This window comes from Nylanderia fulva, unplaced genomic scaffold (assembly GCF_048542155.1).
Source record: "Nylanderia fulva isolate GAGA-0341 unplaced genomic scaffold, ASM4854215v1 Scaffold1, whole genome shotgun sequence".
NCBI classification, from domain to species: Eukaryota; Metazoa; Arthropoda; class Insecta; order Hymenoptera; family Formicidae; genus Nylanderia; species Nylanderia fulva.
In genome coordinates, this window is record NW_028189192.1 from 9561983 (window position 1) to 9579772 (window position 17790).

The following is a 17790-nucleotide window of genomic DNA, read 5'->3' on the forward strand; positions in this document are numbered from 1 at the left end:
GCAAATTTATAAAAAATGGCGAATTGATTGTCATAAAAAAATGACAATAAATAATTATAAAAAATAGCGAATAAATTATAAGAAATGCTGTCTTTATTATAACGCTATTTCAATTAGACAATCATTTTATGTCTAGAATCGGATATCATCGTTTCATCTGTGATAAATCAAGCCGTTCAGGTTATAAGAAAAACCCATGGTTTCGACTGTCGAGGAAGCTCCGTATTCTCCATGGAAACTCGGAATGTGTTCGAAAATCTCTCGGAGCGGAACTGCTCGATCGACCAATCAGAACGCTGGAAACTTTCGCTCCCGATCTCCCGATTGGTCGATCGGACTCCCATCTTTTCGCGAGTAGATTTCCGAACGCAGCCTCGAGCTCTCGACACCGTACTTGCGCCGATTCGTGCCCGCAACGTCGTCAAAGCAGCTGCCGTTGCCGCTCGCCCTTCGACGCCGTGAGACGAAGACTACGTTGGGTATCCTCGCAGTGAGTAATCCACTTGCACCGGACTCGCACAGCAGTGGTTCTTGCTGACGTTTCGTCGCGGTCTACCATCGAGCTCGCGCTGGTGACCGAGCGTCACCGATTCATCTGTTTAACCTTAATCCGACTGTCTCTCCACGGAGCCTCGTCTCGAGACTCTCTCCTCGGGAATCGTAGTTCACTTGATTCCGTATGCAGTGTTCACCTGAAGTCATCATCGTCCGTTCTCTCGAGGAGATACGTGTTGTGTATGTTTGTACAATATATGCATGTTGTATAATGGTAGTTTGGAGAGAAAGAGAGAGAGAGAGAGAAAAAGATGGAGACGAACCTTGTTTGAAGTGTATGATTGTGATATGTATCGTTATAATGTGCAATATTAGAATGTGCGATATGTATTAGCTGGAATTTTTATCTATTTAATTTACATATGTATAATACAATGCTGTGTCTATGTATTTTTTTTATATACATTTTTGTTATTGCTCCTCCTTGTACTTTTGTTACAAAAGATTATGCATAAACGAAAGTTTAATTTTTCATGTTGAAAATATATTGTATTTGTCTTTGATATATATATATATATATATATATATATATATATAAATGAAATGACATTTTTATATAATACTCTTTGTAATTATTTATCTTGGTAATATTATAGTGCTTGATAATTATAATCTTGTATATTTTTTCAGGCTTAAGTAGTGACAATGTCCGTACATTATAAATTTAAATCTACTTTGGACTTTGACACTGTGTCATTTGATGGACTACATATTTCAGTAGCAGATTTGAAAAAGGCTATTTTTCATCAGAAACGTATCGGCAAAAATACAGATTTTGATTTACAAATTACAAATGCCCAAACAAAAGAAGGCAAATATCTTATTTTATTATTAAATAATTTTACTTCCAGTTTATAAAATTATACAAATATATTTGATAATCTATTAATTTTTTAATCTGTATAATTAAATATTTTGATAATATGCATATTTAATCAATAATATTCAATAATTATTTTATTTTCCACAGATTATACAGATGATAATGCATTAATTGCCAAAAATACTAGTCTTATTGTTGCAAGAGTTCCATTAACAGTACAACAAAAACGTTCTTGGGACCGAAATGAAACTCCTCCATTTAGTAATTTAAAAGATGAAGCTAATTTGAACAGGGCAGTAGATCTCACGAGATTAGATGGTTCGGAAGAGGATAAAATTCGTGCAATGATGACACAATCAACTCAAGACTATGATCCTTCAAAGTATGCAATATTATATATCTTATTTTAGAGAGGTGGAAGCATAAGTTTGTTACTTTATTTATTACAATATAAATATATATCTACATTTTTAAATAGTTATATGAAAATTCGTGGAGCCAATCAGACTGGTGATGTACCTGCAAATTATCGTTGTTATAAATGCCATCAGCCTGGACATTGGATAAAAAACTGCCCATTGGGTACAAATCAGGAACCAATTGAAATAAAGAAAAGCACAGGTATTCCCAGAAGTTTCATGGTACCAGTCGAAGGACCCTTGGTACCTGGTGCTATGATGACACCTACAGGACACTATGCTGTTCCTGCTATTGATCAGTAAGTTTTAATTGTAAATATATACTACAATATCTCTAAATATATTATAAAATACATAATACACATTGTGTATATACTTATTGCTACTTTTTCCATCTTCAGTCAAGCTTACAAGGAAGGCAAGAAAGAACGCCCACCATTTTCACAAGATCCAGAACCTGTGATAGAGAAACCAGAGATACCAGAAGATTTGTTATGCAATATCTGCAAAGACCTTCTGACAGATGCAGTGATGATTCCATGTTGTGGAAATTCCTTTTGTGATGAATGTAAATCATCTATCATTATAGACAATAATTCTGCTATCATTATAGACATAGATAAAATTATAGACAATTAACGCGCATTTTCTTACACTTATCTATGTAGAGTCATTATATTTATATCTGTATTTTTCTTTTGTATTACAGGTATTCGTACATTTTTATTAGAATCTGAGGAACATGAATGTCCCGATTGTAACGAGAAAGATGTATCACCGGAAACTCTTATTCCAAATCGATTCCTACGTAATGCAGTAATGAATTTTAAGAACGAAACTGGTTACGCCAAAAGACAGACTTATCGACCTCCTATTCAAAGTGGTGGACAATCCACTGCACCAATGGAACAACCAAAAGTTGAAGTGCAACAACCTACGAGTCAAGTATCTCCTCAAGCTCAAACTATACAATCATCCATTGCTCCTAATGTACCATTGCAAGAATCTGTGGAATCGCAACCTACTAATCTCGAATCTGCCTCGCAACATTTTCCAACTGCCACCTCTGGTTTGCAGCCACAGACATCAACCAGTAAGTGCTTTTTGGTAACTGATGTTATTGCTCTGATGTATATATATTATTTAAAAAATAAAAATAGATCTGAGTATATACAATATAATATAATAGATATTTCTGTAATATATCAATAATGATAATGCAATCAAAAAAGACTACATTTTGTACAAAGTTTTATGTTCAATTATAGTTTGCTATATAGAATCTCAATTAGTGTGAAATCAGTGACAGCATGTGTCACTTTTTGCTAACAGTAGTATATATTATTTAATAATATTAGGGTTTTTATAATAGATCCAATATAATGTTAAATACATTAAAATTTAAATATTTTATTATTAATATGCAGAGAAAAGATTTTGATTAAAAAATTTACTCAATTACATAATTTGTAATTAAACATTTGTAATATTTTATGATGTATTTATAAGAGAGTCAGAGAAGTAGGAAATATATTGCAATATAATTATATAAAAATTTTACACACACACACACACACACACATACACTTATATACATATATATACGATAGCAAGAGTTTATGTGAGAGTGATTTAGAAGTTTTTCTAGTAATATTTTTACATTATTTTATGTTCAAAATATATTGCAGCAGCATATTATTACTAATCAAACTACAAACAAAAGGTTTGTATATTTGAAATTAGCATCTAGAATTCACAAAGAATTTTATTGCATTAAATATTAATTAAACTAATTTAATTAGATTACATTTTCATATAAAATATGAATTTCTTTCATCAAAGTATAAATATTAAATATAATTAAAGTATAAAGTACAAATACAAAATAACTCATTAAACACGAACATATACATTATCAAAATTGAGTGTTCTTTACAAATCTTTATTCATAAATATAATCAAATATTTTAATCAATCAGATAATGTATTTATATATACATATTCTAGGCTTCTTGATCTACATCATATAAAATAAATCAAAAGAAAAAAATATTTCCTCCTGCAAAAGCTAATATAAACACTAACAAATAGACAATATATTGATCTCTCATTTCATCGCTCGTACGTGAAACTTTATTTCGCATTAAATGATATTTAATCATCATATGTTTTACAAGTTTACAAATCTTTCTTGTAACGCGTTGAACTTTCTATCTTTCCGTGCGTGATATACTTATCACAAACAGAGAAGACAGGCGCCATTATATATTGGAGTATGTGAACTAATTTAGTTTCGGCATATTTAATTCACGTGACGCGGATAATATTTCGAAACATGAGCGCGTTGCGATGAAATGCGTTCGATCGCCGCTTTAATTTCGCGTTTCTAACATATACTTATTGTCGAGGATACATTTCGAATTCGTATTGGCCAGCTGACAATTTTGTAGCGCATAACCTCAAAAGAAGTATGGTACGTCTTTACGTGCCGTAACTTTGTAAAGTGCCATTATGCATCGCAATATTCGCAATCCGCTCTTTAGCGAGCTCTAATCGCCAATTTTCACTTTCGCCTAATCGTACGTGATGTGTGCTTCTGACAGCTCTGCCTGAATCCACTTCAGAATCGCATTTGCAAAGTGATTCGGTAACAAAACTAACAACTGACGAGGAAACTGAAGTGCCTCCTCCTCCAGGGACAGAGCCGTTGCTTCCGATCCCCGCTATCGGCGTAAACTCGCCGGAGAGAGAACGCGAGCGAAGTGATCCACCTAGTCGTGACAAAAAGGAACGGGACAATGAGTACGTCGGGGAACGTCAGTCCAGGGAGCGTCGACGAAGTTTTAGCAGGGATGGACATCGTGAGAGGTGAGAAAATATCATACTTATATCATCGATAAAGATTTAACAATGTGATAAAATTGGCTGGTAGATCTTCTTTTCTCAAGCTACAGTAACTTAATATCAAATTATAGATTATCATAATCCAAAGTAAACAGATGACAATGTAAATAATTGGTTGAATGTAAATTAATACAGCGTTAAATCTTTACTACTAATTTTTGGCTTGATGGGTGAATCATTTTAGTCATCCTCTTGCTATCAAATATCTAAGAAGAAGCAACTTATATTAGGCATGTGTAACATTGAATAATTAATATTATTTATTAAATAATTAAGTCTAATAATTATTCGTTAACATGATTCTGCGGTACTTTATCCAACGCTATACTCCTGGTTCACATTGCGATGCTATATAACAATAAAACCTACATATCTGTGAATCATTTATATATATATATATATATATATATATATATATATATATATATATAAATTTATTCATTCAACAAATATGCGCCTTATTAACTGCACCCAGACTCTTGTAGGCAACTCATTCTGAGACTTAATTATTAAAAGTAGAGCCATAACGATTGTCTGCACTTATTCAATCATTCAATATTATTTACATTTGTTAATTTAGAAGTGGAGAACGTGGTCGTAGGATTGAAAATTTACGTCCGCTGAATCGCAGTCGAAATCGGTCTCTGTCGCCCAGACATTCCCAGCACGGCGAATATCCATCATCATCGAGCGCTGTACTGCCTCATTTAATGAACCCACCTCCTTCCAAGGGTTATCAGGGTCATCTAGCGGACGATGGACATTACCCGCCTGCTATGCATTATGACAGTGGAATACGCAGATCCAACGAGGACCGTGCTGGCACTCCTACGGTGAGCATTTCTCCACATTTGAATGGATAATTAACATTACTTAAATTAGCATTAATTTCATTATTGTACGCTTCTGTGATCTCTAGGTCGACGAACCGCATTTACATGTCCCCACGTCCGGTAATCAACCTCCGTTATTGCCGTTTCCACCTGGCGAGGAGCGTATCCCGCCACCGAATTACAATCAACCACCGCCGAATGTACCTCCGCATAATCCCCCACTTTTGCCGGATCCATACTTGAATCATCGAATACCGATATATCCACATCAGCAAGGCTCTCATTATGGACCGCCTAGATATGATAGGCCTCCTTACCAACAGCAAGGATATCGACCATCTCAGCCACCTCGAAACTATAGTGGGCCACCGAGGCCAATGAGAGGATTGCATCATAGTAAGTGCAATTTGCTAATTTATATAAGAATTACATTTAGAATTACATTTAAAAGTTCTGAATATTTACAATTATATTTATTCACATTTATTAAATAATCTGCTTAATTTTTTTTTTATATAATATTGTATTCTTAGTTGGTATATATCTCATTTTGAATATATTTTGTTTCAGTGGGATATAGAAACATGCAACCACCGCCACCAGGCTTAGGTAGAAGCATACACAATGGAAATCCACCTGGGTAAGTAATTTTTAATATTTTATGTGTTACTCTTAATCTCAGTACAAATATTAAATGTCTTCATTGAATATTATTCTTATGAATACACTTTTATCTTCTTCAGTATTATCGATGATCCATTGGAAGCATTTGAGCGTATGCTCAGAGAGAAGGATGAAAGAGATCGACGTTTAGGAAAACACAGAAGAAGAAGTAGAACTCGCTCTAGATCTCGTAGTTACACTCGATCAAGGTCGCGATCTTTTAGTCGGAGATCTCCATTTGGGTCTCGCCTTAGTCGATCACGCACACCACCGTCGAAGCGAAGATCATCAAGATCACCGTTACCACTTAGAGCGCGTAGTCGTACTCCAAAACGCAGATCGCGAAGTGGCAGTTTCTCCATTAGCAGGTATTTTTATGATTTTAAGAGAGATTTTAAACAGAGTATACGATACTCATCGTTTATAATTCTTCAAGTTTGCTCGATGTGTTGTTGCAGATCTAGATCATACTCTCGCAGTCAGTCGCCGAGGCTTTCTCCGTCGAGAGACAGAGATAGGGAAAGAGACAGAGATCGAGATAGAGATAGGGAGAGAGATCGTGAGCGAGATCGAGATCGTGATTTATTGCCTAGATATCGATCTCCAGTTAGATCACCTCCCAGGTACGCGTTAGATAATATCCTTTATTTATCATAGAAAAGACCTTTTCAAATTGTACATTTAGAATATATTAAACTGAATATACTAACATCGCGAATGACTTTTTAGATTTCAAAGAGAGAGGGATCGCGAGAGAGATAGGGCGCGATCACGCGAGCCTCGAGATGGATACAGCACTTACTATGGCGATTCACCTGCTCACGATTATCAATCGTTTCGTGATCGTGAGCGTGATTTACCGCCTAGAGAGAGACCGATACCGAGATATCCTATAAGGAACCAGCCGTCCCAACACAATATACCGCCGTTGATGCCGCATCTAGTCACTGGAGGTCATCCACCACCGCCGCTTATGTCATTGGGACCTCCACCTACGGACAGGAAAGACTATTATGATTCCTACAACAGGTATTTTCGCCTCAATAGTATTTTCATTCATGTACACGCTAAGCAGACAACCTATCGACATATCTATATCACTAGTTTAATTAAGCAAAAAGACTCTGGAATAATGACTGATAAATTATATAGAAGCGACAAAGTACAAAGATTTGATTGTCTTATTAGCGAGAAATTTGTGCGCACCGAAGTGGCTCTAAAAATTATTTTAACTTTGAATATATAAGTTAAACATATAATCATTGCATAAATTTGACAATAAGTATTTCCCTCTATTCTAATCAATTCTATCATTCTATAATTTTTATTTTACAATTTTGTAGGATAAGGAAATAATAGTTTGTTGTGAAAATAATGTTATATATACAAAACCAATCAAATTCTTATAGCCCAATACATAAATTTTAGCACAATATATAAATTTTAAAATTAAAAATGATAAATCGATTAATATTATTTTTCTAATATTTCTTTTCATCTGTAATTTCATTATTTTTCTCTCTTCTTTCTGTATAAGAGAATTTCAGATCCATTAATATGAGAAATAGTTGGAAAAATATTCAATTATAAATATATGTAATATTCGTATAAAATATGCGTGTAAAGTTTTAATTGTCAAATTTATGCATTTGATATTTATTGTGGCAATATTTTAATTTTTGCAAGAGTGGTTATTTGAAAATTGTATGATGTGAGATTGTTGTGTTTGAGATTAATTTATATTTCGCGATATTCGACTGTGTATCCTATATATTTTATAAACTACTTGTATTTACCTGTGAAGATGGAAGAAAATACTGAAAAGTAAGTTGCGCTTTTAAAGCTGCACAATTAATAAGACTACGTCTGAAAAGCAATTTCAATTTTACAAATTGACAATGAAATTTGCTTTGAAAGATTACTTTGAATAATATTCGAATAATATTCATTATATTATATGAATACATTTTATATGTCTATATATAACAAACATGATTCCAAGAGAATTTTTTCCATTAGAATTGCATACATGTTTTTTTATTTGAAAAGAATATTTATATTTATATTATATTAAAAGAGATAATTTTAAAAAGAAAGAGAGGGAGAGAGAGAAGCTTTAAAGCTCTTATCCATGACAATGGATTAAATATAAAGACTTGGAGTAATATATTCTTTTATATTATTTCAATATATTTTTTATATATAAATTATATATTTTTTTATTTTATACATTTTTAATATTTAAAATTTAAATTTATTAAAAAAATTATATATTAATAAATATATTTAAATATTTCACATTACACATATATATTTACATATATTTAAAAATGTATACAAGTTTTTACATTGTTTTTTCAGACTATAATTATTACTTAAAATTAAATGTTATTTTACATGCATAATTTTTGAAAATTATAATAAAACATATTTTATTAATTTTAATCTATATAGGCAAATTGGTTAAATTATTAAAGTTATAAAAAGTTTTACAGAGATTTCTTTGATTACTATAATCTAGTCAATAATCTAGTCAATATTATTGCTGATGATAAATTGCGTTATAATTTTATTTTGATTAACATTATTACATTAAATGTGTGATACATATATTTTTTAAATTTAATATGTAATTTATTATTTAAATATCTATAAATGGGTATATTTTTAAGCATAGTGATAAGACAATAAGCAATAAGACAATAATGTGCGAATGATTGATTGTGTGATTGAATGTGTAATTTATAAAGACGAGGGTTTTATATAATATTTCTTTTTATTGTATTTACTTTAATTATAGATCCAACGTTTTTAATCCTCATATTTCATGTTTAATAATTATATATATTATCATTCTCTTTCTTTATATTTTTTCTTTTATAAATGTACAAATTTCTTTTCTTTCGTTCTTTTGCTGTACACGCACATAGCTAAGAACACATATAAATTAGAAAGAATTTAAATTTTTTACTTATAATACTCAATAGAATTAATAGTAATTCTATTCTTATGAATAGGAAATGATCAAGATATATTTCTGTTTAGCAGAATTTTATAATAAAATGTTTATAACGATAATATTTATATATATATTTTATATTTCAAAATATATGATTTTACAATACTCTCTATTATTGCTATTTTAATTATTATGAGAAGGTATTTATTTAACATATAAAAATTAGAAATTGTTCAAATAAATCGAATGTTTATATAAATTAATTATATAATTAAATACTCATAATTATATATTTTGAATAAAAATAAATTTATTTTGCAATTACATATGTAGAGAAAGGCTTAAAAAAGTTTTCAAATTTACAAAAAGTATTCTGTATAACTTTCTTGACAAATATTATAATCTCTTTAAATGTCCTCACTGCAATCATATCGAATTATAATGTTAGAAACAAGAAATTATATGCATTTTTATCTTGCAAAATACGTTGAAATAAATAAGTTTTTTGTATGTATTTGCTTTCACACTTGTGTCAAATAAGATGTATAAATTATTTTTATACATCTTACATTTTCAAAAAATAGACAATTTAAGATTTAGATAATTGTTTATTAAATCATGAATTAAAAAAAAAGATATATTCAATATTAATGTATTTTATCTTTTATATATATATATTACTAATATACATATATGGTGTGTACACGAACACGTAATACGGAAAAATTTTTTCTTTCTTAAATTTTATTTTTTCTTAAATAAATTTACATAGTTTCTTGTCTCTATCATAATAATTCAACGAGAGACATACGATTATTTCTTGACTTGATGCAAACATAATTAAAATTAATTCTACAATTTGTATTTTTTCTGTATTAGAAATCAATGTATTATGTATAATATATTCTGTACTAGTACAGAAAAAATGAATTAGAATGAATTAGTTGTAGAATCAATTTTATAATTCATTGATTCAATATACATAAAACAGAAAAAAATTATTTTTTTGAAAATTTTAAAACTTTTTTAAGTTTTTTCTACGTATTTTTTCTCTGTTTTTAGCACGTTTTAATTTAGAATATATAAATTGAAAAATATCAATTAAAATATATATTATGGGTAATAAACATAAGATAGAAAAAATTGTATTTTTAAGTAGAATAGAAAACATTTCTGTAACTCAATGTAACAATATTAGTAGAAGTAGCAAAAGATGACAAGTTTTTAAATTATTAGATTGCCAAATTATTGTAATTATATCGATATTTTTTAAATAATGAAAGCCAACATTTGACTATGAAATAAAATATAATATTTCTTTCTAATTTAGCATTCTCTATGTTATTTCACGAATTATTATGAGTTTAATACACATACTGTGTGAATGTATATGCGTGTATGTATGTATGTATATTTTATATATATTATATTTATATCTACATAGTATTTATTTACATTTATATATACAAAGTATTTATTTAATTTAACATATAGCAATATAAATACTTTATATATATATATATATATATATATATATTTATTTAAAAATATTCTTTATTACACTTAAGATGTAAGGTGCATATTAATGAAACTGTGTATGTGAAAGTGATGTTGTCTTTTAAATTAAGTATATATGTGAAATATTACTAAATATTAGGTTATACTAATATGAATCGTATTTGTACACACACACACACAACACACACACACACACACATATACATATATACACGCGCGAAAACTTGTGATATTATAGATAAATTAAGATATATTGTAATAATGAAAATATGTATAATATATTTTTTAATAATATTTGTACATATAATTATTATGAGTATATAATTATTTAAATGCAATATTGTCAATAGCGTATAATTATACTATTTTTTAAATTGTATTTTTAAGTAAAATATTCGTTAAATTATGTGCGCACATTATTTTATACAATGTTTGATAATTGTTATTATATCAGATAGAAATTAAGTTATAGACTTATTTCGATTTTAATAATCTTTCGTAATTATAAGTCTTCTTGCAAAAAATTGTTAATTTAAGTTTAGTTTTAATATTTGCTATATATATAACAATTTTTATATAAGCATTATTATATTACAGTAAGTGTACTTTATTTATCTATTGAATATCGTCACAATATTGCATATACAATTTTGTAAATTGTACGCAAAGTGATATATATATATATATATTTTGTGTATTGTTTATACATATTTTATATATATATATATATATATATATATATATATAATATGTATATTACATTATGTGAAATATAGTAGTAATCTAAAAGTGCAAGAAGAAGAGAGAAGCAAGGAAGAGCATCGAGGCCCATCATGGAGATTGCAGAAGCTAGCCAGCGGATTGACACGTCTACATGGTTTCTGAATCAGGTGAATTCAGGGCCAAATCAACATTTGTAATGAAAACAAAATTACTTTTTATTCAGTACCAAACTCAAGACGTGTTACTGAAAATGTATCACGTCAATGAATAGATCAAATAATTATAAATTGTACAGACTATAACTTCTGACAATTTCTTAACTATTATATTTACAATGTAATTATTTAATATTCAACATAATTATAATTGTGAGAACGTATATTTTTCGCTTTAATTTTAAAGCCATTTAAAATTACAAATGTTGCTTTCTTCATGATTTTATAATTTTAGTTAATGACTTTAACAAAGTCTGGGTAACAGGTGATTGTGATATTCTATTCTTTCAGCTTATATGAAGATTATTTAAAGAAATGAAGTAGTTGTCTTGCCTTAGAATTATGATATATTCTTGCCCCAAGTATTTAAATTTTCATCAGATAGGTGTGTAGCCTCGTTAACAGAAGTACGAAAGAAAATTTGAGGGGCAGACCGAGTTTTTTTTCTTTCTACGAGTACCTTAACACGATTAATTTTTCCGGTATACACTTTTGGAATTCCAAATTTTCGTCACTAACAACTATTCTGTATATGCGCTATATCAGTTTTATAAAATCGCACTATGTACTGAAGAAAAGAAAAAAAATAGAAAAAGGAAGAAACGTAAAGAATTATACCTTTCGCATTATGACCGATGTATCAAGCGCTGTACTGATTTTCTGTCAACAGATATTCTGGACCACCTCCTCCGCAGCGTTTCGGCAGTCCTCTGAGGGATCCTCCACCTCATAAGCGATTCGAAGACGTTGCACCACCTGGCACCGAGGGCTATTACGATCTCTCACCACCGGGTGTCGAGCATTCTGATAGACCGTTGAGAGAAGATCGGGAACGACAGCGTTCCTTGAGAGATCAAGAAGACCGGGAACATTCGTCGAAGGATCGTGACAATGAAGAGCGTGATAGATTGAGGGACGATAGGTACATAATGTTGAATGTTTTTTGCGTCTAAAATAATTTTTTTATTTAATAAGAGTGTTTTTTCTCCTTTAATCATTTTACATTTAAACAAAGAATATATATTATTTTAATTATATCTTAAAAGAATGAGTATTTGTAATATGTATATTATATGTTTTAAAGGAATCGCGACCGTGAGGATCGTATGCGCGAGAGGGATGACAGAGATCGTAGAATCGTGAACAGAGATCGCGAAGATCGCGATAGACAACCCCCACCGAGAGATCATGAGGACAGGATACGAGAGAAAGATGAACGTGACAGAAGAGAGAAGGAAAAGGAACGAGAAGATAGACACATTCGCGATCGTCGAGACGATGACAGACATATCGAGAAGAAAGACTACGAGAAAGATCGGTGCGTTCTGCGTAATCAACTTAAAATATTGGTCAAGTTATAAATTAAAATAAAAGCTAAAAATTTCAATATTAGATATTTTAATATGTAAATTATTGTGCATTGAATGACGGCTTGTTAAATTGGTTTCTTGATTTGATGCAAATCAGTTGCTTTATATTCTTTTTTACAGTTACAGAGATGATCGAGATCGCCATAGACAAGATGACAAGAATCGACCGCGAGAGAAGGAGAGACGCGAGCGCGAATATGAATCCGAGAGAGAGAAGGACAGAGATCGTCATGAGCGATATGAAAGGCGTTCGCTAGAGCGGAAGAAGGGCAGAAAGAGTCTAAGTCCGTACTCGCAAAAATCCAGAGGCGATCTTAAGGATCTTTCGCCAGAGCGAAGTACGAAGAAGAAGGAAAAGGAACATGATGAGAAAGTGGAAGAAAAGAAGAAGGAGAAAAAGATAAAAGAAAAGAAGAAGAAGAAAGATAGCGATGAAAAAGAGAAGAAGAAGAAAAAGAAGAAGGATAAGAAATCTAGCCAAAAGGAGGCGCTCAAGGACGATACGATCAAGGTAGAGGATGCGTTGATCGAAGATAAGACGTCGAATGACATCTCGTCTTCGCCGCTCAAGCTCGATGCCGTGAAAACGTGCAGTGAGGAGGACAACATCGAGAACAGGATAGAATGTATTGCCAGTGAGGCACCCATTGTGCCAGTCAAGGAGGAATTTGAAGACAAATCTCTGGCGATGAATCCAGAACCGCCGGAATTCAGTGAACTCAGTCCCGGCAGTGGTCGACTCGATCGCTCAGAATTCGGTACTAATCCACCGAATCCAAACTTTAAGCCGATTCCGGAACTTAAGTCGGAGATGAAACCAATTGATAGTCTCTATGGTGGACTGGACGACACAGAGATCAACACCGTGATCACAGAGAAATATTCTCTACTATCGGAACACTCGCAGACAGAGGCAAAAGAAGTCACCGCCATGCTATCGACGGAGAAATCCCCGAAGAAAGATGAGTTCCTGGCACCTATACCCGAGTTGTCCAAGTGGGAGAGAGACGACACAATCGAGAAACCTGAGGACAGCAACGCGGATGAATCACCGACGGAGAAGGTGCAGAGAGATGACGAGCCGAAGTCAATGAAGATGGTTACTTCGGAAGTTTTGAAACGAGCAGAAAATGCTATATTCCAAAAAGCCATCAATGCGATTCGACCAATTGAGATCAAGAAGATTAGCGAAAGTAGAAAGATATTATATCAAAATCCCGAACCTAAAGTGTTGGAGACGGTAGAACCAGCTGCTAACCGAGAGCCGCGAAAAAGCGTTAACGTGACGATTAATGTCGGCAGGAATGAGAGAAATGTCGAGATCACGGAGCCGGTGAAAAAAGCCAAACTTGATCGTACCAAGTTTAAGCCTGTTCCGGAGACAGCCTACTCACCGACTAGGCTGTCCGCTAAGGAAAGACTCGGTGAGAAGATCGAGGAGGGCAAGGAAAGAAAGATTAGCCCTATAAAGGGATTTTTAGAGAGACGCGACATAAAGAACGAGAATCAATCGAGAAGTCGATCACCCAGAAGAGAGAAAAGAATTTCTCCTCCGCTTTTAGAGCGACGCGTGGAACCATCTTCGTTGGGTTTAACTGTGAGCGGTGAGCGAAAGGTATATCTGGATGAAAGAAAACGGGACAACAAAGATAGAGGCGATCGATCGAAGGAGAGGTCGGATTTCCGAGGCGACAGGCACAGTGGCGAATTGAGGTCAGAGAGGGAAGGTAGAATTGATTGTAGAACAGATTTTCGTTCAAATAGAAACGATGTCAAGGGAGAAAAAGATCGCGATAAGGATCGTGAACGCAGAGCTAGAACGCCTCCTCCGTCTTGCGCTTTCAAGCGAACGGATATGATGAAAATAAGCTTATTAAAATCGAAGGATGATGAAGAAGATAGAAGACGCGACAAGAAATCTCGAGAGGAGAAGAAAAGAAAGAAGGAGCATCGTAGCAGAAGTAAATCCAAAGAGCATAAAAAGCGCAAAGAGAAGAAGCACAAAAAAGATAAGGAGAAGAATCAGGAAAAGAAACAGAAGCACAAGGAAGCCGCAGCTTTGAAGGATGGAAAGTCGGACGGCAACGAGACCAAAATCAATTATGAGAATATCGAGCAGCCTCTGACAGAGTCATTGAAGAAACAGAGGAAAAATCCGAGACTGGTGTCCGATCGCAAACGTAGTATACTTGACGAAGCGAGCTTTGAACCCGATTACTCGGCCTCGGACTCGGAATCGGATGGTGAAGACGGAGGAAAGGGATTGGCACCAGCAAAGAAACTGAAATTGGACGAAACAGAATTAGACAAGGAGATGGAGATCAAGTCTTTGAAGAAGCGATCTAAATCTAGTAGTAGTGAGGATACATCCAGCAGTTCTGATACGACCAGCAGTGATTCGGACAGCAGCGACGAGTCGCATAAGAAGAAGAAAAAGAAGCATAAAAAACATAAGAAAAAGAAGGCTAAGAAGGACACTAGTTCTGATTCGGACACTTATTCGGATTCGTCCGACAGCAGCAGCGACGAGGAGAAACATAAGAAGAAGTCAAAGAAATCAAAGAGCAGGAGCAAGCAGTCGAAGAAGAAGAAAAAGTCCAAGCATAAATGACATCATTAGATATTTTTGATGCTCGATCAAAAAAACACTTTACCTGAAAACCATAAAAAAGCGCAAAAAATAAAAGCTTCTTTTTCTTGAGCGCTTTCAAATATTATGAAAATTATTTTATTTTCGTCAATTCTATGGATAGATTATGCAATCAATGATACCACTCGCATATCTTTCAGATAGAATAACGATTATTTTGTACTTGCGATTGTTGTCAGAGTTCAATATAAAATTATTTTAGACAGGATTATCTCTAGCAGTAGATTATTTATTGGCGCAAAAAAAAATGTTTTTGACAAGTGAAATAAATTAACGGACTGACGAGTAGTAGAAAAAAAAGAGCAGCATATATATATATATAAACATACATATATATATATATATATATATATATATGTATATAAAAGATATAGACAAGTTGCTCTAAAAGAGGAACAGATAACATTATATGGCCTTTTTGCATAATTATTACGTTCCGGTTTGGTATATTAAAGTACTGTATGTAAGTTTATTATTGCAATAAGTGATGTACATTGTAACCCATGTGTATCTTACGATATAATTTTGTCGAAAGATAATAAGCATTCTTAAAAAACCCAATAATTATTATGTAATGAGTTAAGAATAATATCATTTAGGATCTCTGCTATCTCAGCATTATATTGTACTTTCATAATCTAATGTCAATATGTAAGAAAAGTCACGAAATAAAATAATAAAATTCTTTTAATACTTTCTTTATCTCATCAAAACACTACTGCATACACTATTTTATTCATTGTGTTTATTATATATTATAATTTTGTTGTAATATTTCGAGGATATAATTTTGATATATATATTAAAGATGAAACTTTAATACATTATTTCTTTACATTGTTTTTTTTATTGTAATGAATATCATGACTTGAATATATTTCAGTTTGTGTATATATGTTTATATATATAAAAAAAATATCTAAGTGATCTATATGTAATATATATCTGAAATAAATAAATAAATAGCATTAAAAATCGCGATTGGATATTGAATAATTTACATGTGTGGAATTTATAATTAGGTATTTTTCAAATTAGTAAATGTTTGCACAAGACCACACAACAGTGGTAAGTTCCTGCTTTTCTCATTGTCTTTTACTCCTAGACCCTGTGCAAGAAGTGTACGATCCAAGGAATGCTTTGGCAGATCACATTCTAGAATAAGAATTTTTAAAAATATTAGTACTTGCAAAATATTAATAAAAATGAATTATTTTATATTTAACAGGATTTCTATTGCTATTCTTAGTATAATGACAGATATAGCTATATTATATTCTGTAAAATAACAATGTGTACCTGCGATAAACACAGTGGAGCTATATTTGTAGCCCATCCAATCCAAATACTCTCTAACAAGTTCATTGAGGAATATAATATCATGAGTAGGCTTAACAATTTTTGATTTATTCTCTTTACTGGAACAATCTAGCAGCTTTATCACTTCTGTACGCATCTCTGCTTTTATACGATCAAGATCTCCATCAGCCTTTAGCGATTCCCTTACAGCTGCAAATTTAAAGTGCAAACAATATATTTCTTTTATATTTTATTAGTATGCTATTGATGTTGATGAGTGTTTAATTAGATTATGACATTTATTATTTACTTTTTTAGACACATATGTCATGTAATAGAATAAACATCTTTTAATATAAAACATGTAATTTTGAATAAAGATAATAAGAAGTAATAAATACAATAAAAATGGGCGAAAAAATATTTTCTCATGCTGTAATATATATTTATAGAGAGAGACAGAAAGAGAGAGAGAGTGGGAGAGAGAGAAATTAAAGGTTACTTGTCAAATATGCTATAATCCTTGATTTCGATTAATATTTATATATGCAACAATTATATAACTATGTACCATTTACTAAATCCTTTTCCGTCGCCATTTCACGCTGTATTTCACTCAAGATCTTTCGCAGAAAGATTCGAAATATAAAGATTCAGATGTGGTTAGAGATGTAAATTAATACCGCCTCCGATTCAAAATCTCTGCCGGACTGGGTCGGTTCAAAAATCCTCTCACGTGAATCACAGTTTGAATGAAGCAACATTCGATCGACCAATCAGAACGAAGAGATCTTTGCTGCTGTTATCCTGATTGGTCGATCGCACAGTCTTACGCACAAGATTATATTATATATATTAT

At 31.9% G+C, this 17790-nt stretch overlaps 2 protein-coding genes across 4 annotated transcripts; one reads left to right on the plus strand and one right to left on the minus strand.

The window, feature by feature from the left end:
- The first annotated feature begins 384 nt into the window (after positions 1-384).
- Positions 385-16323, plus strand: LOC114939955 (uncharacterized). 3 transcript variants are annotated; one of them, XM_085481310.1, is made up of 16 exons: positions 385-735; positions 1186-1366; positions 1526-1760; positions 1857-2096; positions 2199-2365; positions 2507-2890; positions 4401-4665; positions 5282-5534; positions 5621-5930; positions 6105-6174; positions 6278-6565; positions 6656-6820; positions 6927-7226; positions 12283-12534; positions 12697-12930; positions 13103-16323. In XM_085481310.1, the coding sequence occupies exons 2-16, from the start codon at positions 1201-1203 to the stop codon at positions 15591-15593; spliced, it is 5820 nt and encodes a 1939-aa protein (XP_085337436.1). In that variant the 5' UTR covers positions 385-735; positions 1186-1200; the 3' UTR covers positions 15594-16323. The 3 variants fall into 3 exon arrangements, with proteins under 3 accessions (XP_085337436.1, XP_085337446.1, XP_029170256.2); XM_085481320.1 differs by having other exon boundaries at positions 4494-4665; XM_029314423.2 differs by having other exon boundaries at positions 385-490.
- On the minus strand, positions 16073-17662 carry LOC114939957 (centrosomal protein 20). Its single transcript, XM_029314425.2, has 3 exons — positions 17503-17662; positions 16932-17141; positions 16073-16787 (listed from the first exon to the last, which is right to left on the minus strand). The coding sequence occupies exons 1-3, from the start codon at positions 17528-17530 to the stop codon at positions 16651-16653; spliced, it is 375 nt and encodes a 124-aa protein (XP_029170258.1). The 5' UTR covers positions 17531-17662; the 3' UTR covers positions 16073-16650.
- Positions 17663-17790: the final 128 nt, after the last annotated feature.